General features: G+C 43.1%; 1 protein-coding gene across 7 annotated transcripts in view; it reads right to left on the bottom strand.

Annotated features, from left to right (window-relative positions):
• The window catches only part of Rgs22 (regulator of G protein signaling 22), a 98,771-nt gene that overhangs the window by 15,015 nt on the left and 57,244 nt on the right, over window positions 1-26,512 (bottom strand). For 6 of the 7 annotated variants that reach the window (XM_048457326.3, XM_085679110.2, XM_048457328.3 and 3 more), the window contains exons 15-21: window positions 16,730-16,924; window positions 14,423-14,515; window positions 11,987-12,156; window positions 10,264-10,426; window positions 7,872-8,030; window positions 5,036-5,104; window positions 2,186-2,347 (exon numbers count right to left, since the gene is read on the bottom strand). In XM_048457326.3, coding sequence (XP_048313283.3) covers window positions 2,186-2,347; window positions 5,036-5,104; window positions 7,872-8,030; window positions 10,264-10,426; window positions 11,987-12,156; window positions 14,423-14,515; window positions 16,730-16,924 — 1,011 coding nt within the window. The remainder of the gene's footprint in view (window positions 1-2,185; window positions 2,348-5,035; window positions 5,105-7,871; window positions 8,031-10,263; window positions 10,427-11,986; window positions 12,157-14,422; window positions 14,516-16,729; window positions 16,925-26,512) is intronic. The other variant, XM_048457327.3, reaches the window with a different exon arrangement.

Raw genomic sequence — 26,512 nt, forward strand, 5'->3', positions numbered from 1 at the left:
TAGCCTCCTTTACAGGGACTCCAGCTGGCACACAGTGCCAAACCTCAGTTGCTCCCTAGGACCCCTTTCATGCCTTTAAAGCCAGTACCACCTGGGTGACTCGGACACTACCAGGTTCGACTGCCAGCACAAAGACACCGCTTCTGTGTGCTGACTCTGAGGAAATACTTCCCAGAAGATTCTTCCTCAATGATGCTGGTCTTTTCTTAATCACCCCTAATTGTTTAGGTCCAGTTGACCAGCATCAGCTGTCCCAGTAAAGCAAAGCCTTTGCTTCAGTGGTTTTGGTTTCTCATTAATCACAGCTGACTCCTTAGCCCTAGCTGACCAGAACCACAGATCCTGAACTCCAAGTAGCAAATGACCCTGAATCTTTAAGCGTCTCTCAAACTTCCCTCTGGAATTCACAAGTCAGGCTGATGTGATACTTCCTGGTGCTCCTGTTCATTATAAATCTACGTAAGGCTGGCCACTAATAATCACATGACACCGTCAGTAGTAGGCTGTCTTTAAATCTGTTCTGCCAATGCCGTTCATTAATCCAAAACTCTTCAATTTAGTCTAAGGCAGATTTTGGGGGGATGGGGCAAGGGCAGAAAGCAGCTATATTCTTAGCCAAAATATCACAAAAATAGTGTCTAGGACACTTGCTAATATTCTTCTGTTGCGAAAGCTCTTGAATGGGGCTTTACAATCTACATTGCTCTCAGCACCACTGTCTTCCATGCTCCTACCAGTAAGAACATTAGGTCCCAATTTATAGCATTAAACTACTTCCATGATCCAAAGTTCTGAAGTCTACATTCAGCCAACCAGCAGAATGGTCAGACCTGTCACAGCAATACCCCTCTCCTGGTACCAGTTTCTGTCTTAGTCAGTGCTCTACTGCTATGAAGAGACTCCACGAGCAAGGCAACTCTTGTGAAAGAAAACATTAATTGGGGGCTTGCTTATCGTTTCAGAGGTTTAGTCCGTTATCATCATGGTGTGGGAAATGGCAGCATGAAGGCAGGCACTGGAGCAGTGGCTAAGAGCTATAGCCTGATCCTCAGACAGAGAGAGAGAGAGAGAGAGAGAGGAGAGAGAGGACCCTGGACCTGGCATGGGATTTTGAAACCTCACTCCCAGTGGCACACTTTCTCCAACAAGGTCATTCTTACTCCAGCAGGTCACTAACCCTTCTCAAGTGTAACTCCCTGATGACCAGCCACTCAAATGTGTGAGCCTACGGGGGTCATTCTTATTTGAGTCACAACGAAGTTGAAGGAGGAATATCACCTCAACTTTGAAGCTATATTGCAGAAGAGACATTAAAACGGAGAATAAGGAAAACAACAAAACTAATCAAGAAGAAAGAAAACGTGGATTTGGTTAAACTGCTGCTCACTGAGCCACTCGTTAGTGCTGCTCGAGACACATGCAGGAGCCGACAGAAGCCATTATCTTGTGGGTTAGTGCTGCTCGAGACACATGCAGGAGCCGACAGAGGCCATTATCTCAACTAAGTGTGTTCTTTCCCCACACTTCTGCAGTGAGATAGAACAAGGTGCTTGTTAGGAAACCAGCCCATACCCCTGGAAGTATTTAGGAGGGGCTAAATACCGCTCAGGCACATCTAGATAGCAAAACAAAGAAGGCCGTCTTCTCTTATCCAAGGCAGAGAATAAAGGAGTCTACGGAAACTTCCAAGCCTGAAACCAAGCTGCCTTTGCACCTAACCCCAATCCTTTCACTTTTTTGGCTCTGAATGTGGCCACTGTTTCTCGCAGAACTTTCCTTGTCCCTGCCAGTTCACCTGTAAACCAGTATTTTTGGTTATTATCACTGTACACTTGATTAGGAAGAATTCTTGTAAAAAGGTCTTTGTTATATGGTTATATCAATTAAGAATGTCTCCAGGAAAAATGTGTGGTGCATTTGTAGATGCATGTGATAGAGAGAAATGTACTAACTAGGCCATGTTGCATGTTTCGAAAGCACAAATACTATCATGGGGGCTCACTCTGACTCTTCATTACAGCAAGAGGTGCCTCTAGACAGCGGACAGTACGTATGCCAATATTTAGACATTCACACAAAGGGAGCTGGCAATACTGAGATATATTATACAAATCCATATGCATCTGTTATCTTAATGCACCATCTCTTCAAACAAAAGTGGTTTCTCCAGTTCCCAATACAATACCTTAAACTTTTGTACTTCTTGCCAAAAAAGTACTCCATTTTCCAATAAATCTCCTTTCAGGGCCACAAATCGTTGAAATTGCCTTGCAATGACTGGATTCAATAATGCTTTACGGAAAGCAATAATCTCACAGGATGAAGATATCCACTTACTTGCCACAGGCTGTCCAAACAATACAGGCAATCAGACATGTTCCAAAAGTAGCAATCAAGTCGTTAATTAGACCAAAACCACCAACTTCTATTTCTTTTGATTTGGCTACTGAAATTTGTGGTATGAATATAATAGACTCTGACAGCTTTGCCCTCTGACTCTCTACCTTTGTCTTTTTAATGGATCCATTAGTTTTAGAAACTAGAAGGAAAAAATTACTGAGTGATGCATATGTAACTACATTGTTAAAACATTCTAATAGCCTTTACATGTAACTACATTGTTAAAACATTCTAATAGCCTTTACATGTAATTACATTGTTAAAACATTCTAATAGCCTTTACATGTAACTACATTGTTAAAACATTCTAATAGCCTTTATGGTTTGGGACCAGTGGGGGAAAGAGAACAGTAACCGCAATGCTGTGGTGATGTGGCTCCATTAGGACTTACCACATAACTGCATCATTTTTAATTATTTCTTTTACTCTTTGGGATTACAGTATTTTTAAGGAAAATCCAATAATTCTATAATTTAAGTTGAAAATTTAAACTAATTCCAACTCTATCCTGGTAAGATCATGTTTTTTATATGACATGCTTTTAAATCATTTTACTAAACTATGAATTCTAAGGAATAATTATAATAATTCATAGCAGTAATTAACAATTATTGCTTATTAAATATATTAGTGTGCTGATAGCAATGGAAGCCAGGGCCTTGTGTATGCAAGGCATTGCTCTACCACTGAACTTTGCTCAGGACAACTAATAATTCTTTTTGTTGTTTTGACACAGAGTATCACCATGTAGTCCAGGCTAGACTGGAACTTCACAGAGGTTCACCTGCCTCTGCCTCCTGAGTGCTGGGATTTTTTTAAATAGTGAAATTCTTCTGACTGAAGATTTACTTTACATTATACAAAATCTAGAAGCACCCGTGATGCTTTAATAAGGCTTAAGGGTATTTTATCTACATTCATTTTCTATTGTAACGATTTTAAAATAAACTTTTAAAAATATTTTGCTCATTTAAAGTCACATCCTCAACCTATTTTACTCTTTCAGATTAAAAAAAACATAGATTTATTAAATTTATAAATTTTACATATTGAAAATAGATTTCAATCCTGCTGGAATTCGCCAGAGCTGATGGTGGTAGACAGCCATACAGGAAGCATCCCTCTAAGGCAATGCTGTAGCAGGACGCACAGTCTGTCCCAGTGACTAAATGTCATCACTGACAAGGACTAAATAAGTTCCTTGGAACAAATCACATGTGACCATCCATACAAATGTTTGAGAGATTTTTTTCAAGAATTGACCTGGGAACACCAAGGAAAGAGTAATTAATTCCGCCTGGAGAGGGGCGGTCTGGACGGAGCAGGGCCTTGAACTGGAACTGAGAGGTGGCAGTAACCCCGGGCAGTCTGGGTGAGTGGCGGTGCCATTAACCCAGACACGGGACATAGATGCCTATCACCATTTAGTGAGGCACATGCCATGTTCTCTGGACAAAAACTCAAGACTCTCAACATCTGGTCCATATTAAGATTACAGCCCTATAAATAGGAGCAACTATGGATTAAAGTGGGATGTTTATTTAAAACCCACTCAACAAAGACTGTTTTAAGACCTGCTTCTTAAGATACTAAAACTTAGCCATTTAAAGAAAACCTGTAATTTAAATAAATAGAAAATAATGCAAAATATAATTCATAATAATATAAACTATAAGCTCACTATACTTGGTATTTCAATAAAAATGTAACAAAAACAAGCCTTTCAAAAGAGCGCCTACTTTCAAGAGGATGCCTCAGAAAACGGCTTCCTGATGGAGACGTGCATTCTTCCAACGCAAGGCTAAACCTTTTTCTTCGCTCGCTAATTTGGAGGGGTCACCTGGGTCTCACTTTTCATGACCTTATAGGACAAATCCTCAGGAGCTATAGACTCACCAACAGGACTGTGCTCATCAGACTTGTTAAGAAGCAAAATGAGCCATCGTCTATTGCTTTGCATTACAGAGATCTTAATAATCTCCAAAATTACGATTGCCACAGTTACTTTCTAGCTAAGCTGAGATTCCCAGTACAGGAGTAATGAAAGACGATTTAACCAGCTGGCTGTGCTTCACGTGACCTGTTCATTCTGTGTGATCCATTCTCCTGGTATTAAACTACCACATAGCGCAAGAACAGCTTGTTCAACACGTCCAGGACACACACAATTAAATACATATATTTCCATCCACCCCAGTGTTGGGGACCAGACCTAGGGCCTCAAGTGAAAAGCACACATTTAAGGCCATTCATGTGCTCCACAGTTGAAAGATCGGGAGCTCTGCAGAGTCACGCTTTTCCCCAAGTTCCATGTGCCAGCACGAGCCCAACTGGGCATCAGTCGGAGGTTTAGACAATGAGGATCAGGAGCAAGGAGTGTGTGTGTGTGTGTGTGTGCATGTGATGGAGAGAGAGGATATGTGTGTGACTATATGATGGCATGAGTGTGTATATGTGCGTGTGTGAGAATACATATGAGAGCGTGAGTGAGTGTGTGTATGAAAATTGTTAGTATGTATGTACGTGTATGAGAGTGCGCATATGCATGTACATGCACATGAGTGTGGATGAGTATGAGTGTGTGTGCTACTGTGACAGAGTAGTATTTATAAGAGAGAGAATACAATTACTTGCCTTCCAAACTCCAATTTTCCTGTCATGCTTCTGCAGTAAAAGCTCATCCGCTATGTCTTTCATCCGTATCTAAAAGCATAATCAATTATTTTAGCAACACATTCAGGAGAGCTAAAGTTTGAATTATTTATTATTTTAACAGCTTAAGGAATGAAGCAAAGGTCAGGTTAGGTAGGAGAGTGTCACTCAGGAGGATGAGACTCAGACCATGAAGTAAAACCCTGCACTCCGCATTATGGGCGAGTTCTCCTGGGTGGGTTCTCCGGCTGCCCTGTCACCAAATGGCACTACTCCAAACACAGGTGACAGTCACTTCAGCTTGTGTAAGAATGGAAGCTGTAGAGTTAGTGATGGCCTCACAGGTGTTGTGCCATCTTCTAACCATCTTACATTTCCTATAAGTGATTTTTAGGAGCCACCCATAATTCACAGAAGGTATCGCTGCCTTCTATGCCCGCTGGTTCTTCAGCTATGGATTCAACTAACCTCAGATGCAAAATATCCAAATAAGGAAACTGTACCTGTACTGAGCATGTACAGGCATCTTCCCCTTGTATTTGTTTTTCCAGATTGATTTAACATTTTTATTGTATTATGATTTTAAGTAATCTAATGATGAAATAAAGTATATGGAGAAGTATATGTAATTATATGCATATACAGCCTCATTTTATAGAAGGGGCTTCAGCATCTTCAGGTTTTTAGTGTCCGGTGGGTCCTCTCTGGATACCAAGGAACAGCAGCATTTGGGAGTTTCTGGTTGTATATAATATCTCCCTTTCCTGGGGAACTACTCTGCCAGATCTATGTTGTGTGTCTTTTATTCCTAGCAGCTCACCTAAAGAGGCCAGGCCTGTAAGACAAAGCAATGCTGCGGCTGAAGCCTGGGCCCTGCCTGCTAGGCAGGTTCAGTATCAGGCTCATACCATGACCTGAGCCTTTGTGACAGACACAGATCAGGGGAAGGGAAGCTGGCCTTTCTTGCTAGATTCCCAGAGTTACCCCTGATTCTAAAGCTTGGATGTCAGCTCCTCTCCTAAGCATGGGAGATGTCCCAGTTTCATTCACTCAAAATTCTCACTGCTTGGCATCTTCTGCTGAAGGCTGCTAGGATCAGTTGGTTTTGCTGTGCACCCACAGAATACAAAGGAAGTGACTGCAGGCTACAATACCTTGACTGTGGTAAAGAGAAAATGTGGTAATAATATCAGTAAGTCAGATGTCACTTCACCTGGTTACGGAGAGAGAACTGGAGTCTCCTTTGAGTCAAAGGAGATTTGAGCTTCCTCAAAGCTTGGGAACACCTTGCTCAGCGCGTTAGCTCATCCCTACGCTACAAACTGTGCTCTAACTGTGCTGGTTTTATCCTAATGTGCTTAGCTACGAAGACCAAGGTCACTTCCAGATAAGTAGGCCCGAAAGAGCTTGACAAAATGAAAATAACATAGGGGAATACTTCTCATGTTTTTTTTTTCTGATTAACATTAATGATTAAATTAATTTTTAATTAAACATTAAACATTAATTTTTAGTGTGTTTAAAAATCAAAATTATACATGGCAGGCCAACCTCTTTTTAGGCACACTGCTGATATTTTAAATGATCAAAATAATATTTGCTTCCTATAAATAAAATCAAAGTAAAGAAAAAGAATATAAAAAATAAAAAGTAAAAGCCCTCACTTTCGTAACGTATTCTTTAGGAGGCAGATCTTCCCAGTACTTTTTTCATAAGCACAAGCATCCATAAATGTGGTAGATGGTTGTGCGTCGAGACATGTATGAAGACAGAAAAGTGGAAGGAGATGTAACAGAATAATCTCCTATATACTATATATCTCCTATATACTTCTTAGTTTCTCAGTAAATAGTATCTGTCATACATATGCATGTGGACATGTCAGTACATGTGAACATGTCAGTACACGTGGACATGTCAGAGCACGTGGACATGTCAATATATGTAGACATGTCAGTATATATGGACACGTCAGTAAACGTGGACATGTCAATCCATGTGAACATATCAGTACATGTGGACATCTGCCAGTACATGTGGACATGTCAGTACATATGGGCAACTCATTTTTATATCAAAATCTCATTTATAATCTTATTTTATATGGTACTGAAGTGCTTTCCATAGACTGGAGTTATTGTTGATTTGTTTAAATATTCTCCCTTGTGATATCGCAGTGAATGCTCTTGTCTATTCTTGCTCATCTGCATGAAAACTTAATGATATTAAAAATATCAGTTGCCAGCCAGGCCTGGTGGTGCAAGACTGTGGGTTCAAAGCCAGCCTGGTACATAGCGAGTTCCAGGTCAGTCAGGACTGTGTAAAGAGACCTGCTTCTAAAACAAAATAAATAAAAAACAAAACAAAACAAAACAAACAGCAATAAAAACCAAAACACAAAACAAAACCCAACTGCATTACTAGATGAGATTTAAGTCTCTTCTTGCTGGGTACCGTGCTAAGAAACCAAGCACACATTGTTGTCATTACCATTAAGAGGGGGCTTCATTTTGTATCTGTATCTGGGCCTGTAACTTGCAACGATACCGCTGCCTCTACCCCAGAGTCCTGGGATTACAGGCATGTGCTACCACGGCCTAGTGCAGTTGTTGCTGACAGTCTTACTTCTCAAATGGAAATACCAAACAAACGAAACTCGGGAGAGGAACCACAAATGTGCAGCAAATGCAGGGGTTGGGAATTTGAGAAGCCGGATTCCTTGCTTGCCATAGCTACCCACTGCAGGCTCATGACTGGTCCACTGAAGGGCTGGCTAGGTCCTGCCAATGGCTAGTCCAAGATTATGCTGGTCATGTACCTTTATCTTCTGACGGGACGCAAACTGTTCGCTTGAGAGGAACAATGGCAGCCACACATTTTCCAGCCTATTCAGGACGTGTTTCTGGATTTCCACCAGCACAGATGGGTCAAGCTGCTCGTGAAGGATCCTCCCCCAGCCGCCACTCATCAGCATTATCTAGGAGAGTAAGAACAGCACAGAAACCACATGCTTTTTTTTTTCAAAAAAAAAAAAACTAATAAAAGCCCTTTAATTCACTCGCTCATGTGGAGCCTTCAGCATCATATTGGATAGGTGCCATGATTTCCATTTTCCATAAAACGTCTTCTTAATGTATAGTTTTGCCTCCTGTGGGATATTGGAAAAAGCACAGCAATGAGGTGGTTTTTTGTTTTTTGTTTGTTTTCTGTGTCAGGGCCTAATTTCTGCCACTGGGCTCCACCCAGGCTCCCAGGCACTAACACTTTTTCCCTCCATGGTCTCGGTAGCCATGACACAAGGTGGTGACTACTACTTTTCCGAGTTTTTATAAATACATAATCCTAGTCTAACTGACCCATTGCAGGGAGCATCTATCTTTTCGTAGGTGAGGGAAACAAGGCATCCAATTAGTAACGCGAGCTCCTGACCCAGGTCCTGGAGATGCACACAGCAGCGGCAAACTTGGTGGCTGGGTTGTTGGGCAGAGGTGGTGGGGTGGCTGCCCCCCTCCTGGCGCTTCTCTGACAACATTCGGGAAGAACCCAGGGGAGGCAGCAGAGAGAGGAAGGTGGTGCGCATCTGATTTGTACAGTCAGCAGCGCTCACAGAACTCTGTGAGTCTATGGCCTGAATCTTCCCGAGTAGCCTAGGGCTCCCCTCAGGGCTGTTCCTGGCAGCAAGTCACTGAGGTTTCTACCTTCCTCTGCGTACTGCCAAGACACTGCTCACTGGAATAAGCCCTCTAGTTAGTTCACCTTTGATGAATACAATTAAGAAAATACTACTAATATTTTATATAAAAACAAAGCAGAAATCATCTTTTTAATTGTCCCTAACAATATTAAATAAGAGTAAAGAATAGGATTGCATTTTCCTGAGCAAAGAGGTTTTAAATTCAGTTGGGGACAGGATGAGCTGTACCGAATGTGAGGCAAAACTCCCAGGTACAAAACAGGTCGAGATGGGATGAGCAGAATGGCAAAGACTGGCCGGTAGGAGAGTCTGCTGTGAGCGAGCGTGTACTACAAGCACGCAGACGCCACAAAGCCTCACGCCAAACAGAAGACAAATGCTTCCCATGTGTTCGGTCCACACGTGACCTAGCCACGCCTCTGACGTGCCGCCCTTCTTTCCCTCCAAGCTCCGTCTCTTCACCTGCTCCAGAGTCAGCTTGAGGGGTTGGTTGTCTGGATTCATGAATAGCTCAGAGTTTTTTTCTTTACTGAATCTAACATTAATCTGAAATTTCCATTTTCTAAGTATAAACCATTAAAGAATACTTATCTTTGTAAGCTCCAAATATTAAAAAAGATTTACACAATACATTTGCTCTTTAGATAGTTAAAAAAAAAAGTCCACCTCACGCTAAATAGATCACTTTTAACTCTAAATTTCAAAAGCACAATCAGATTGTTTCCTGTAACTGATGGCTTCATTGTCAATTGAATCTGTAATTCAGGCCACTGCCACGGCACAACAAAGTGGCTAAACCTATGTTCACAGTCTGTGAGAAGTTTTTAGGCTGGGCATGGAGATGCACGCCCGAAATTCCAGCATTTGGGAGACAGAGGCAGGTAAATCTCTGTGAGTTTGAGGTCAGTCTGGTTTACACTCTATGCAGAGTTCTAGGATAGCCAGGGCTATGTAGAGAGACACTGTCTGAAAAAATAAAAATAAAAAACAAGCAAACAAAAAAACATCCATTCTAGGGTGACATAATCATAAACCGTGTTTCTGAAGATCAAAAGCTGTTTGAGTAACAGCAGCTGAGGGGAATAAATGAGGCCGCAGCTGGGCTCAGGGGTGGGTACGGCTCTTTTCTACTGTTGAAGACCCAAGGCCCTTGTCTCTGTGGTTTCACACTTGGTCCTGAGCACCTACAACAGTGTCAGACACACTAGTGACACACACGGTCACTCAATGAATGAAGGACAAAATCAGATCAGTGTGAAGCTGTCTTTGGATCCCCAAATTTACGAACGCTGTCCTTAAAACTGACCTAGATGAATGACATTTTATCTAATAAAGTAACTTTTAAAGTGATATGTTTTAGGGCATGTAATACTTGAGTGAACTTTAGATATCTGTAGATGCTCACCAGACACCTAAACCAAAGTGTCTCTCCCAAAGGGTAACACACAGCAAAAAGAGGCTGTCACGCTGCGGGCGAGAAGAAAGGATCACCTGTACCCTCCAAACATGCTCGTACCTGGTCCTGCTGATACAGAGAAGCTGGGCTGCTGGGGCCGAAGAAATACTTTTTATTAAGATATTTGTTCTTAATGTCTATAGACTTTTCCTCCCTTTGCTTCTGGTCCTTAAAAAGCATCCTTCGGAACTGTTCGATGTCTGTCCAACATGCAAGGTCGATGCTGGAAAGAGAATGCATTCTTTCTTAGTTAGCCTCTAGAGTCAATTAGACACTGGCCAAGCTGTTGACAGGCGGGAGGTGGCTGTCTGGTCAGATCAAGGATGAGTGTCTACAGCATAGCCTCATCCAAGCCCAGCACAGATGGCTTCTGGAGAAGGTATGGGGTATGCAGTAGATCTCTCTGGTGGTGTCTCAGAGTTGCATCTCAAGACTGAACTAGGATCTTCAATGTCAAATACAGGGAAATGCCACATATATGTCATGGTTATTCAATAATGGGACAAATTTAAAATAATCCTCATCAGGATGAGGAGAAGTTTGACCCTAAGTTCAAACCAGTTTCTGTTAATGTGAGAGACAAATATGTTCATCGTACAAAACTTTCTAAAACTGCAATGTTTGATTTCTATGTTAGTTAACAGAATTGTGAACTTTTACAGAAATACTAAAGGGAGTGGCAGAAAGAAAGTTTACACGCTGCTTCAAGCCAGCTAGTACTAAAAACACCCCAAGCACTGCATGACTGCCGAGAAGAACACGGGAGGCTAATGCAGTTGCACGCTCGTCAAAGTCATTTAAGCAGACTTTTGTTCGTTAGTTTTCACTGGCATAGGTAAAGATCTACCGCCTCTGGCCAACAAGATGCCCCAGAGAGAGAAGGTGGCCCCTGCCCCTTGCCTTCGTGAAGAAATAGAAGGTCAAAATGGTGGTAAATTCTTTATTTGAGAAAAGGCCTGAGAACATCACCATTGGACAGGACATCCAGTCCAAAAGAGATCTCACACGCTTCGACATACGGCCCCGCTACACTAGACTGCAGTGGCAAAGGACCATCCTTTATAAACAGCTAAAATATCTCCTGCCTTTAACCAGTTCCCCGGGCCCTGGACCAGAAAACCGCTGCCCAGATGCTTAGGTTTGCCCACAAGTATGGGCCAGACACAGAGCAGAGGAAGGTAAGGCTGCTGGCAAAGGGGTCATCCCAACTAAGAGACTACCTGTCCTTCGAGCAGGGGTCAATACAGTCACCACCGTGGTGGAGAACAAGAAGACTCAGCTGGTGGTGATTGTCCATGATGTAGACCCGGTTGAGCTGGTGGTCTTCCTGCCTGCCCTGTGTTGAAAGATGGGGGTCCCCTACTACTTCATTAAGGAGAAGGCCAGGCTGGGTCGGCTGGTCCCCAGGGAGACATGCATCACCATTGTCTAACACAGGTTAACCCAGAGGACAAGGATGCCCTGGCTAAGCTGGTGGAAGCTATTAGGACCAATTACAACGACAGATATGGTGAGATCTGCCTCCACCTGGGAAGGCAAGGGCCTGGGTCCTAAATCTGTGGCTTGAATTGCCAAGTTGGAAAAGGCAGAGGCCAAAGGACTCGCCACTAAACCGGGTTAACTGTACACTGCTAAGTTTTCTGTGTATGAATGTAACTACAAGCTTCTCTCCCATCTTTAAAAAAATCTGCTACCAAGCCGTTAATATCGCAGAAATCAAAATTAGTATCAAAAAAGGATTTATTTTACTGAGAAATATATTTAAAATTGGGTATTTCCTCACCTTGACGAATGAGATTCTAGAAACTGGCGGAAATGTTCGAATTCCAGTTTGTTGTTAAGCAGATCACTGAAGGTGAACTGCTGGTACTCCTCAGGGACATTGCTCCAATACTCGGTTTGTTTGGAGACGTCAGACAGCGACAGCTTGCCAGCTGCAGGTCCGGCAGTGTCCTGGGGACAAAATACTTTCAAAAAAGTCTCTTAAATGCAACAAATTATTTGCAGTTTTAAACAGGAAACCTGAAATAAAAGTTAACTGCTGGGCTGAGGCCAGTTCCCAACTGGTAGAACTAGACGGACAGACTGGGTGTTCACATTCTGACGCTCAAGGTCTTCACTGCTCCTTTTCACTCCACTCCTATTGTGTGCACGTGTGCATGAGCACAAGTTCATATGTGTGCACGTGTGCATGAGCACAAGTTCATGTGGGTGCACGTGTGCATGAGCACAAGTTCATATGTGTGCACGTGTGCATGAGCACAAGTTCATGTGTGTGCACGTGTGCATGAGCACAAGTTCATGTGGGTGCATGTGTGCATGAGCACAAGTTCATGTGGGTGCACGTGTGCATGAGCACAAGTTCATATGGGTGCACGTGTGCATGAGCACAAGTTCATGTGTGTGCACGTGTGCATGAGCACAAGTTCATGTGGGTGCACGTGTGCGTGAGTACAAGTTCATGTGTGTGCACGTGTACATGAGCACAAGTTCATGTGTGTGCATGTGTGCATGAGCACAAGTTCATATGTGTACATATGTAGTTTATTTAAAATAAGGAATATGATCATGTACCTATGGTTTTGTAACTATATTTTTATTTTAATAATTCATAATGGTATTAGATATTCTCCCATAATTATTTAAAAGTTTTTTAATTTATTTTATTAGATGAGTATTTTGCCTACATGTATGTATGTGCACCATGTGTGCACAGGTCAGAAGACAGCATCAGATCCCTGGAACTGGAGTTACAGACACATGTGGGCCACCATATGTGATGGTGGGAATTGAGCCCAGGTCCTCAGTGACTCTTAACCACTGAGTCATCTCTCCAGCACAAATCACATATGATTTTTAGTATGGATAACTTACCTCTCTATTAGTTTTTTAAAATGTGCAGTCGTGAGATAAACTATGAATATTTCAAAAAGCAATGCTCCTTATATGGAAGAATTATGTATAGCATTATGAATTTTGCCCCCGGAACTTAAAGCACATCATTGTTACACAGGACCTTTCCGAATGCCTACGTTCTTCCCAGGTTTGAATGAATAGTACATCAAATAGAGAACTTTGGCACCAACAAAGCAACTACTAAGTTTTATTTTAAAAACTATTGTTTTGTAAAAAAAAAAAAACACCTTATTTATATAAAAACCAACACAAAAAAGAAACTAAAAGTCACTCAAACCCAGCACTCAGAACTATCTCTCCTATTTTGGTGAACTTCTTCCCAGTTTTCTCTCTTTGCATATATGTACACATGTGTAAATATATGTAATGTTACATGAGCAGGGTTACATGGTATGAGTGGAGGGTTGGTTTTTGTTCACTTTGTTGAAATAGGCGCTGTCTAGAACTCTGGCTGTCCTAGAACTCTCTGTGTAGACCAGGCTGGCCTCGAACTCACAGAGCTCCGCCTGCCTCTGCCTCCCAAGTGCTGGGATTAAAGGCAGGAGTGTGTGTCACCACCACCCGGCTTGACATTAGTGTTTTTATTCCGTATATTTATATAACTGTATGTCCTGAACTGATCAATTAACTGCAAATTTTATGTAGATGTGTTCATTAATTTTATGGTTTTATGGGCATATCAAGATTTATCTAATCAATATAAAACTTGAAAATTTAAGCTGGTCATGATAGCACATACATGTAATCTCTCCCAGTACTTGAGAGGCAGTATCCAGAGGAGGGTGAGCACAAGGTCTCCTCAGCTACATACTAGGGAAAGGCCACTCGGTTTTCAAACAAACAAACGTCACCATTTTGTAAATAAAGATAAGAGTTAATATCCTACCCAATCCTATAATCTTTTTACTGACTTTTCCAACTATTTTCCCCATTTTTCTTTTTTAAAAAATCTGAGAGTTTCTTTTTGTTCAGAAAATGCAAATGGACCCCTGTAATCTGACAACAAATGCAGTTACCAACACACAGGAAATAATGGGTGCCGTTTAAGGGATTATTGTGAAGTTTAAGGCTCAAGTTTCTGGTCTTAGGGAAGTCCCTCTGTCACTTTGCCAACCTAGTTTTTTCAGCCATGTTGAACATGACACTTTAGCACCATGACCTGTCAAACGTAGCAAGTATGGCCGTGGGGCAGCAGGGTGGTGCCACATCCAAGTCCTTAACTACTCTACATCTCAAAAATAAGATCGCTCACCAGCAGTGTGCAAGATGGCACTGTCTCTGGATTCTAAGTGCAGAGTCTTACCTCAGCCTTCTTGGAAACTGTGTCCTTATGCAAAGCCTGCAGCTTCCTGAAGTAGGCGGAGTCTAGCTGCCGAGTCTCTTCTTGTAGTTTCACCTAAAAATCAGCAGAGCTGAATGCGCATTATGAAAAATGGGGGACAGAGCACAGTTTACCAAAAACAATGGGCTTCCAAAAAGGCGAACTGCTTTTGAGGCAGGCACAGAAAACCCTATGCCATTAAAATATTAGCTACAATGAAGCGATACACCAAATATACACAATAAAGGGTGAACATTTTCTATTTAATTACACAGTTGCGTCAATGAACTCCTCCTCCCTGGGGCACACACAGGCAAGGTGAATATGTTGGTCACATTTCTGGTTTCTAATCAATGTCACAGAATGAATCACGGAGAAGACAAAGGCTGCTGACTGTAGGAACCAAATACTTCACAGGAGAACAGAAAGGACAGGGTTGTTTACTGGTGTTCCTAAGGGTTTTATTGCTATAGCAAAAGAGGAAACAGTTGACCAAATTACTGCTTATAGCAGGATTGTCTTTCTAATATTTTATAAAGCGTCATTTTCTATGGGCAGGAGAATAAGGCCGTTCTCCATTTCTCTACTGCAGAGGAAAACCAGTCAAGTTTGGCTGGCTAGCAGCCTGAGAATTTCCTGTACGTCACAGCTAGCTGTGGGGGGCTGCTCGGAAGGCCTTCTGGGGAACAAGATTACGAGATTACATTACATGGTCAGCGAGTCCTCTGGACTGAGTCGAAGAAGGTTCCAGAACTAAGATCAGTGTTTTCCCTTTTGCTAAGAACCAACAGTATATAATCCATCTTACACATTTTTATAAGATTCATTTGCAATGACAAAATATTTTGGTTCAGGGCAACTATACTTCCAAATTTATTTTACAATTATAGGATCACTTACAGACTTCACATTTCTTCTATGAACTGCAATATATATTACAAATATGAGTTAAGAGAGGCTTTTAAAATATCACAATATAGTCTAATTTTTCTAGTGTAATCTGTACTTTTCTATAGTAGAAAGGATATTAGGCTAATGTTTTAGAACTGAAAGAATTAAGGAATGAAATCTAATTATTTTGGTTACTGAATTTATTAAGTTTTTAGAATTATTTAAGTCAAAATCCAACGTGATGAGTCTATGCAAAATGGTTCTATATTAATTTTATCATAATTGCTTAATTTATCTTTCTTGGTAGACAACTCAAGTCCTTGGGTGGACATTAATAAAGACTAGCAGTTCAGTGCAGCAGCCCTGCAACAACGGCTTCACACACCAGGTACACACACTTACCTAGTGGAAAAAATATTCAAGGACAGCCTTAACTTGTGATTCAAAAGACATATCTAAAGAAATTTCCCATATCTATCAATAATAATAATGAAAATATTTCAGTGCTGACATCTTTTGTAAAGTAAAAAGTTATGTACAAACTTATCCAGTCAAGCGTTTGATTTGATGAACACCCGGTACTTTAAATTCAAGCCCTGAAGTCAGAGGGTCTGCTTTTCACGTTACATGGGAATCATTTAGATTTTCCACAGGTGTGATATTTACTGTAACCATCCAGCAGAAAGTAAAATGGGTATTTCCATTCATTGTGAGATCACTGCTGAAAACATCAGTGAAGGACACCACCAATCTGGCTATTTTGTACAAACCAAAAGCTCACATTTCCCTTCTGACGTATTTGTACAAAGAGCTAGGACTGGCAGAGATTAAGTCTTTTGCTAGGAGACAACAGGGAAACTGGCAATAAAAAACAAATCATAAAGATAAAAAATAAACAGAGTGAATAAGCATTTCCCCTGCCCGTGCCTCGGGTCCTCCCCAGTCCTGACTACAGAGCCCTGGCCCCCCTGAGGCCGTGCTACCTGGGGCTGTGGTCCCCCTGGGGCTGTGCCCCCTGAGGCCGTGCCCCCTGAGGCCGTGCCCCCTGAGGCCGTGCCCCCTGAGGCTGTGCCCCCTGAGGCTGTGCCCCCTGAGGCTGTGCCCCCCTGAGGCCGTGCCCCCTGAGGCTGTGCCCCCCTGAGGCTGTGCCCCCTGGGGATTTGCCCCCTGAGGCCGTGCCCCCTGAGGCCGTGCTACCTGGGGCTGTGGTCCCCTGAGGCCGTGCCCCCCCCCCCCCGAGGCCGTGCCCCCCGGGGCCGTGCCCCCCGGGGCCGTGCCCCCCCGAGGCCGTGCCCCCTGGGGATTTGCCCCCTGAGGCCGTGCCCCCTGAGGCCGTGCCCCCTGAGGCTGTGCCCCCTTTGAGCCTTTTCCGCCAGCACTGTTGGTCAGGCCAGGTACCTTTCTGTAAGCCACTTGGTCTGACATCACCATCTGTGTCCAGGGCTCCAGAAGGATGAGGAGGATGTACTCCTCGGCTGTGTCAAAGAGGTCCTCAAACGGTGGCTGGATTCTCATGTAAATGTCTTTCTTCTCTTCCTGTTGCAGCCCAATGTCCAGAGTGGCTGACGGAGCAATGTAAGTGGCGAAAAGATACTAAGGGAGGAGAGGGTGGGACAGAGGGGGTGTTGTGAGAAGCCACGAGAGTTAGCAAATTCGTTGGCAAAGATGACAGACCTGAACTTGACACAGACTGGATTTGTCCGAAAGGATGCTCTCCTTTTTGTTTTTCACTGCAAATTAGCAGCTAGATGTTTCTGTCAGATAACGGCTTCCTTGTACTACAGAAGGAATCCTGTGTGCTGGGCAAGGGCTCTGCCGCTGACCTGCGCCTGCACCCAGCTCTAAACTGCTCGGGCACAGCCTTTTTCACTACAGCGTGCAGCCCAGCACTCAGGAACAGAGGCAGAAAGGTCAGTTCAAGGTCACTTCCACTTTACAGTGCAGTTGAGGCTGACGTGGGCTATGATGCTGTCTCAAACAAACAAACAAACAACAAAAACATAAGAAATAAAAGCCATGATCATATAGGGTTAAAAATCTGGCTATTGGTAGTCTTCTAATCCAGTTGTCAAACAAATTACCCAGCCTGTAGTTCTAAGAATGGCCAGTTGACCCCCGCTTTGGGCATAAAATATCTCCATCTGGTGTCTAAAACTGTGGGGTGGATGCAGGAAGGTGATAGGAGTAACAGAGATACACACAGAACTTCCCACAGCCTCCCTCTAATGCCACGCCCCCCACCCCGTTCTACTCACTTGTCTCATTGCTCAATAACAGCTGCTTAGACCTGAGGAACAATTTAATAACACTGTGGTATCACTGTCCCTGAGTAGTAGATAATATATATGTATGTATATATATATATGTGTGTGTGTGTGTGTGTGTGTGTGTGTGTATACACATATTTAAAATGTTAAGGCTCAGGAAGTGCTGCCCCTCACATAACCCAGACCTGCAGAACCATGAGAGGCCAGAAGTACAGGATCTAAGGGAAACTATCAGGAAAGGATGTACCACTTCACCCTTTCATGTGCAAAATCCCAGGAACACAGGAGGGGAGCCTGCAGAGACCAATGGCTCCTGCTCTCCCCTCCCCCACATCACAGCACTAGGAACCTGCCAGGGATCCAGAGGAAACCAAGAAATTCCAGCTCAGCACAGCTGACAGCAATTAACTCTGGAAGTATTTTTGTTCCTTATTTTCTATTATTTACTTTCCGCCCCTGCATGGATCTCTTCTGGTGCTTTTGCTTTTGTTCGCCTGTTGCTCAGGAACAGGTGTTAGGGCGGTTGTTTGTGTTCTCCACCCTGTAGACTGTCAGGCAGACTTGACTCATCAGTCACCTCACGGACCCAGCTCTTATACAAAGGTCTTTTCCTCCTCTTTCATCCTTACCTCCTCCTCTTTTCATCTAACACAGCCTGCCAGAGATTTAACGACCTCTCAATCTGTGGCCCTGAGTGTCTCAGCTTCTTCCTCCCACCGACTTTACCTGACTCACTTCTTTTCCGAAGCCAATCTTGGTCCTCACAGTTGGCCACCTTATTTCCCTTCCACCCTCATTTTAATAACTAGAGTCCATGCACACTCCATATTATCCTTGATTGTGAAGTCAGAGGGGCCGCTCTTGCTCGCTGACTAGTACAAACTTGCATAGTTGTGCTACCAAGAGGCTGTGGTTGCTTTTCCAGTTATCCTACACAGGGAATGATACAAAGCTTACGCCAGACACCCCGAGCTCCTGAACTAAGCAACTGTTTTCTCAAGGACACACCACCACTGCCAAGTCGACCAAGAGGACTTTATCATTCTAACACACATGCCTACAACACGTATCATTCTAACACACATGCCCACAACACGGAGGCAGTCTGTTTCATAAAATACTACCAGATGGAAACTCATGGATTGACCCATGCACAAAAGCACTGGGTGACATCACCCCCACTCTCAGCAACTGATCAGGCATCCCATCAAAAAACAGACAGAGAAATGCCCCAATGAAATGATATCACAGATCAAATGGACTTAACAGGCGTCTATAGAATTCCATGCTATCTAAACACCGCAGAGTACATGTTTTTCTCAGAAGCCCATGGAACTTTTTCTAACATCTCATCTATTAGGGTTCAAAGAAAATCTTAACAAATTCAGAAAAATTAAGGTAATCCTTGTATTCTACCTGATTCCAATAGAATCAAAGTACAAACCAAAGGCAAGAGAGACCGTAGGACATGTGCAAACTCACAGGGACTAAAGAGCACACTGTTGGACAAGCTGAGGAACTCGAGAAGAAATACAAACATTCATAGGATGAAATACACATGAAAACACAACATATGGAAACCCAGGAGATAGAGTGAGAGCCATCCTAAGAGGGACATCCATAGCTCTAAGTGCCTACAGAACAGAGTGCAGGACTGGAGAGACCTCAGCACACAAGAGTGCTTTCTGCCCTTCCAGAAGACCACACACTGGGCAGCTCACTACTGTCTGTAATTCTAGCACCAGGGGATTTGACTCCTTCTTCTGGACTTAAAAGGCAAACCTTTAGGCAAACTAACCAAAAGAAAGAGAGAAGACCCAAATTAATAAATTTAGAGATAAAAGGAAAACCATTAAAATTGACGCCAATGAAATTCAGAAGATCATTAGCTCTTACCTAAAAATATATATTCCACTAAATTGAAAAAAATTAAGAATGGATAAATCTCTAGACACACATGACCAATAAAAATTAACCCAGGATGAGACCAACAGTTCAAGCACAAGTATAATATGCAGTGAAATTGAATTTCAAAGCTTCCCAGCTGAAAAAGTCAGTACATATTATGGATCCACTGGTAAATTCTACCAGAACTTCATGAACACCAATGCTTTCCAAACTAGTCCACAAAATAAAGAAGAGATGTTGCCAAACTACTTCTACAAAACCAGACAAAGATGAAGAAAATTACAGACCAACTACAGATACAAAAATCCTCAACAGAATTCTCGCTATACAAATTCAAGAATATCTCAAAAGATCATTCATCATAATCAAGTTGGCTTTTTTCTAGAGATGCAGGGATGGTTCAATATTACATAAATCAGCAATTGCTATAAAGGACATGAATGGTTTCAAAGGCAGAAACCACACGTGTATTGCTATGGAATAACCCTTCTGTTCACTGTAAATATGTGTTGTTCTCTGGTTGATAATAAAATCTGAATTGGCCTATAGCCAGGCATAATATAGCTAGGTGGGAAAGTCAGATGGAGATACAGAGAGGAGAGGGGTGGGGTGAAGGGAGAGTCGTGAGCTGGCCACTCAAGAAGCAAGGTGCCAACAGACTGGTAAAAGCCATGGCCACGTGGCAATACATAGATTAATAATAATGGGTCAATTTAAACATAAGAGCTAGTTGATAATAAGCCTGAACTATAGATCAAACATTCTGTAATTAATACTAAGCCTCTGAGTGATTATTTAGAAGCAGCTGTGGGACGGGACAGGCCAGAGAAAGCCCTGATTACAGTTTATCCTGAGAGATGCAGAAAAGCTTCTGGAAAGACCCACCACACATCATGCTAAAGGTCCAGAAGGAAAGGGGAGAAAAATGTTAAGAGTCTCTGTTTTGCAGATGACATGATTCTATACCTAAGAGAGCTTTAAGATTTCAGCAAAAAACTCTCAGAACTTACATTTTCAGCAAAGTGTCAGAATACAAAATTAATACACAAAAGCTGACAGTCTTCCTGTACGGCAATGACAAACACACCAAGAGAGATATCAGGAAAACAATCTTATTCAAAACAGCCTAAAATTACCTTTTAATAATCGTTAAGCAAAGATACTAAAGACATCTATAATTAAAACTGTAAAACACAGAAGAAAGAGATTAAGAATGATGTTGGAAGATGGAAAGACTGTTGCAGGCCAGCGCCTCTGCCTAAGTGTGGTGCTTATTTTCCCTCCCTCTCCTCTCTTTTGCTTTCTAACACGGACTTCAGAACACTATTATCACCTAAGAAATTTCCCCTTGTTCAAGTATCGGTTCCTATGGTGACCAGCAGAATCCTCAGAAGTAACAAGATTCACTCCATCTCCTTGATTCTTTATATATATATATTTTTGTAAAATCAAAGAACTAGAGGGTGTTAAAGCAGTAGGGCAGGGGCTTAAGAGGCCACCCACCTGCTGGCATCCGTTCCCAAGTCAACAGCAGCACATTCTGTGGAGCTGTCCCCCTGCCTCCTCACCTCTTCAAGGGGGTGGGGGCAAAGGTAGCCAAGGAGTAAAGACAGGAAGACAGAATTCAGTTGTCAGTTCTTAAAGTTTTCCTGGGGAAACGTAAAGAAATACATACTCACTCTAGATAAGAGTACCAAAGACAGGTAGAAGACAATTGCTCCCAGGTCCAGTTTACACACTACTGTTACTCAGCCTACTTATAGGAGAATAAATGAGGGATTATGCACAAGTGTGTGATTGACCACCTATCACTGAAAAGTCCCCTACCAACATGGGTAGCTTCAGCCTCCCACAATCTGCGTATGTAGAGCCCTCCGTTAGCTAATTTTCCACGTTCTATACATAACGCAATATACCTTATATATCTAGAATACATATACATTCCCAATACCTCCTCATATAGCTAGGGGAAAATTGCCTACTGCTGGGAGGGTCATAAGTTCAGGTTAGAGTCTAATGATCCTCCTTCATCCCTCCTCCTTCCACAAGGATATAGTAACAGGCCTGATCAAGCCGGTAGTCATAGCTGTTAGGCAAGATAACAATGACCATTTTATGTCCAGGGCCAATGTTTCACAACTTCAGGAAACAAAGTAAATTTACAGTAAATTTATAGTGTATTCAACTGACTTCCAGCATCAAAATCTGAATATCAGGCCGGAGAGCCGGCTAATAGTTAAAACTGCTGCTCTTCAGAGGAGATGAGTTCAGTCCCCAGCACCCACATGGCAGCTCACAAACATCCTTAATTGTAGTCTCAGGAGATCCAACACCCTCTTCTGACCTCCGAGAGGACCAGGAATGCAGGCAGTGCGCGTGCAGGCAGACAGACATTCATAGACATCAAAGAAAATGAATCTTTAAAAAAAATAAAATCTCAAAGTGTCTTTCTAATAATCAAGGAACAACTTCATGACTTATAACAAGTATAGGATGCTCATATATATAAAGAAGATAAAACAACTTACATAATAAAAAAAGTTCAGCACCTTTATAATTTTTATAAAGTTGAAATAACTTTAAGTTGCTGCTACCTAACGTTTTGATGAAATACAAAGGCTATATCGCGTATTTCCTGAATAACTTATTTAATTACAAGTTGGAGACATTATTACAATATCTCAGGTCATTTGCTGCTTTTCTGGCCACCCAGATCTTGTTCAGCCACAGAACAAACAACAACGCAGCTCCTGCTGCAAAGAAAATGCTCCCTTCGTGTTCTGCACGGCCACTCTGATTAACTGCAAAGCAGAGGTTCACACACAGCTGTGGCAGACATGATTCCAATTTAAACATTAGCTTATGATGCTTTCCCGGGCCAGGAGGGACACAAGCATTGCCTGTCTATGATCAGGCTGCCTGGCACTGTGCACAACACAGCTCTTAGCTCCATCTCTCTTGGAGACCCTCAAAGGTTATATAATCAGGAAGTGCATGCTGGGCGGCTTGCCCGCACCTCTCCACACCTGCATCTGTGACTCACTTTCTTGGCAAGTGCATCAAATGGGGGCGGAGGGAGCAGAAGTTCTCTCCCTTAAAAAAAAAAAAAACAAACTTTTACAGTTTGAAAATTCTGGGAGTCCATTTTCTTGCCTTGTTGAACCAAACTCTTAATAAGACTATTGCACTGCTAACAGGGCAAGGAAGAGAAAAGGGCGCAGGATGGGTACCTTGGAGAAGAAAATAAAAAGGGCATGGAAAAGAAAAACAATGTTTTGATAAATATTTTTGCTTTTTAATGGGCAATAAATAACAATAATTTATAGTTTACTCTGGAGGTGATAAGAAAAGGTCTCACTATGTAGCCTAGGTTGGTCTCATGTTTATAATCTGCCAATCTCTGCTTCCTGAATACTGAGTAAAGAAGTCATTTAAGGTATTTAAGGTATTTTTATACAGTTACTTATTTTGGCATCATATGGAGAAATGTTTGTTCAGGAAACCTCAGCTCTTCATTAGAGACAACGTCCTGTGCACTCCACCTGCTCTGCACTACCCGGGGGATGGAGCAAACAAGTTTATGACACTCATCAAGGAACTTCAGATTTTCCTATGATATTCTGTACGCTAGATTAAAATATTGTCAGTTGATAATGTTCAGTTCTGTGCGTGTAACATTTGCCTGCCTGCGTAAGGCCCTGTATTTAATCTCCAACACCATGAATGAACATAATAAATAGCAACAGTGAGCGTCTTCTCCCTTTAGTACATACCACCCTCCTTTTAAATACGCCGTAATACGTGAGGACTCATCTCTACCCTGCCATTTTCCTCTTATCCCGTCAAGCCTGGACAAGCACACCTGACAGACGAGAGTGCTGGACTCTCCGCGGTTGTCTGTGACGGCTGGGTTTCTCTTTGTAGCGAATGCTAACTGATGACAGTTCTGGAGTGAGATTCCAGTCTCGCTCTGGGCACACGTGTGCTGTGTGCTCGCTCTCACTGTGCCCAAGGTGAGCGGTCCTGGGAAGGAACCCTGCCATAGCTCAGGCCGCCTGAGGAGCTGCAACCTGACACTGGGCTCCAATGGGAACAGGAACCGTTTCTGTGCAGCCTTAAAAGGCAAAGTCGAGAAACCCACCAAACACAGCACCACATGTGCGGCTTCGCCCTGCTACGCTGCAGCTGTTGGCTGTGTTAATGGAATGGTTTCACATGCGTCCTTTTGATGTATTCAGTTAATGATGGGGTGTGTGGGTCTTAAGGAGCCTGCCTGGCGACGCTCCTTGCATGATGCTTGACTGTCACCACCAGGCCGGGACTGGAAGTGAGAGGAAGATGCTTCCAAACCTACACACTGTGAGCCCTTAGCACAGGCTCTGAGGACATCTGGCAGACGAGATGGGCCGGCAGACATAGAGGACACTGTGTAGATTTTCCTTTGATGGTCTCAAGACAAAGACATGAGAGTTGTGTGTGATGACGGGCACACGTATTAGCGTGCTCTGTTCACTACATTAGGTATGCACACATCAAATCACAATGTACCCGTAAGCACACCGAGTTATAGTGTGATGATTTAAGAAGTAATAGCCAACAGATTTTCAAAGTAATTATCGGAAGTAGCACAGAGGTTAGGAGAAACCGTTCCTGTTTCAGGATGTTGTACCATCGAGAGGCCCTTGTTTCTTAGGTTCATTACTTGACTGTAATATGGTAAGGTTAGCAGAAGGCTTTTTAATATGTATCTTGCAAATTATTCGAGGAGTTTTCCAAGAGACCTTCCAAAGGAATATCAAAAATCAAGGTCGTCTGCCATTGCTTCTCCGATTGCTAGGTAAGTCCACTGGGTTTTGCCAGGCAGACTGACAGCCAGTGTCAACCGAATCTGCCAGACCCCTGGGAAGAGGTAGGCAGCCCACAAAGCCCATGCTGCCCGTTCACATACTATAAAGACAAAAGGAGGGAACTCTCTGGGGTATGGGAATGTTTAAGATTTGTTTGTCAAGTTTTGATTTTGTTTTTAACCAGTTCCTTTTCTAGTTTATGGTAAGCAAACCACTTGCTGAATCTGGAGCAAAGGTAATATGTCATCTTTGAGAGATACAAACAAGGAGGGTCTGAGCAGTTTCTGAAATTCGGAGAAAATTCTGAAGGTGGAGGGTAGGAACTTCTATTCTAATGTTGATGAAACTTAAACCGGAGAGGATCAGAATGGTACTTCCTTGTGTTCTCTCTCTCTCTCTCTCTCTCTCTCTCTCTCTCTCTCTCTCTCTCTCTCTCTCCCTGTCATTAGAAAGTATGCTGTCTTATTCTAGGTCATGGGAGCTAAACAAAAAACTGTCGGAAATTTTGTGAACCAACTATTAAATTTAATCATTATCAAAAGTTAAACTACATAACTTTAATTTCAGAAATTATATTAAAATCAAAGATAATGAACACTTAATGCTTCCCATTGACACTGTCTCACTACCATTCCGTATCATGATGTCATTTGCCTGTGCAGAGCTACCTGTAAAACACCACACGACAGTGAGATGCTACACATCTCTGCCCAGTTCTGTGTCCTACCCTGTCATGTCAAGAGCTTGAAGCCACCTACACCGAGATCATTTTCACCCAGCATGCAGTACACACTGCAAACCAGGGCTGCCCTCCACACGGAGTCCAGCGTGTGGTACACACTGCAGACCAGGGCTGCCCTCCACACGGAGTCCAGCGTGTGGTACACACTGCAGACCAGGGCTGCCCTCTACACGGAGTCCAGCGTGCGGTACACACTGCAGACCAGGGCTGCCCTCCACACGGAAACCAGCATGTGGTACACACTGCAGACCAGGGCTGCCCTCCACACCAAGCTGCTAATCTTCACCATCACACTGCTGACTGAAAGACAAAGACTCCTTCTCTCTACGGTGACCACTAGAAGGGGTGAGATGGGGTTGGAGGAGGAGGGTGAGGCAGCAGTTGACATCAGCTAGCTCTGATGCTCACTGGAGGTAAAGCCACATCCCTAGGATATCCCGTGTCCCACCAGTATGTGCCAATCGATAACATTTTCCTTACACGCTGTTCAATGAACCCCCAGTTTTGAAAAGTATGGAATAAAATACACTCCCTCGTGGTTTCAGCAAAGCAAAGTTTCTGGAGGAAAGTGTTTCTTTAAATTTGTCTCTTCGCATTTGAACAGTACTCAGAAGGGCAACGCTGGGCTTGAAATGCCGAATTTAACTGGAGTCTGATAAACGAGTCAGGAGGTTAGGATGCAATGGGGAGAACTTGTCAGTTTGCCCTCCTGAGGAAGTTGGAGGAGCAGCTCTGAAGAGGAAACAGTAAAGCGTGAGGGGAAATAAAACTCCTATTACTGGGTCTTAACTCAGAGCTTGGCTTGCCTAGAGAGCCAACTCACCCCACAGATCATCTCCAGCACAGCACAGCACAGCAGCTGTGTGCTCAGCGGTGACAAGAGGCCACACTGCTGTGCTTGCACGGGAACCTCTCAGCTGGGCTCAGTAACTCAGTTCTGAGAATGCACATAACACACAGAGATAAAACTCGTCTCTGAAACGAGAGGCAAAGGGAGTCCCTAGGGCGTTTGTAACAGGCACATGAATGCCCCGATGCTGGATGCTTCCAGAAACCACAAAACTCAGCCAAAGGGAAGTCTGTTTTATAACCATCCACAGCTCTAGCGGGCACAGAACCTTGTGATCTGAGTTCAGATGAGGCAGGAAAAGAAAACAACAAGCAAATTCAGGCAATCTGACCTTTTTCCTGCAGAGGAGGAGAAAGGACGGTTTTCAGTGACCTCTCGCATCCCTCTAGGAGCTCAAAGTATCACTGAGGAACCACGCGAGAGGACACATGACACATGAAGCCTCGCACAGAGGACTCGTGTGTGAAGAGCCCCACGCTGCTCAGTTAGCAATCGATGACGGGGTTCTAGGGACTGCAACATCCTGAGCCTGAGAGGCAAACTCCTGCTGGGATCGGCACATGATGG

Source organism: Myodes glareolus, chromosome 19 (assembly GCF_982192425.1).
Source record: "Myodes glareolus chromosome 19, mMyoGla1.1, whole genome shotgun sequence".
In the NCBI taxonomy this organism is placed as follows: domain Eukaryota; kingdom Metazoa; phylum Chordata; class Mammalia; order Rodentia; family Cricetidae; genus Myodes; species Myodes glareolus.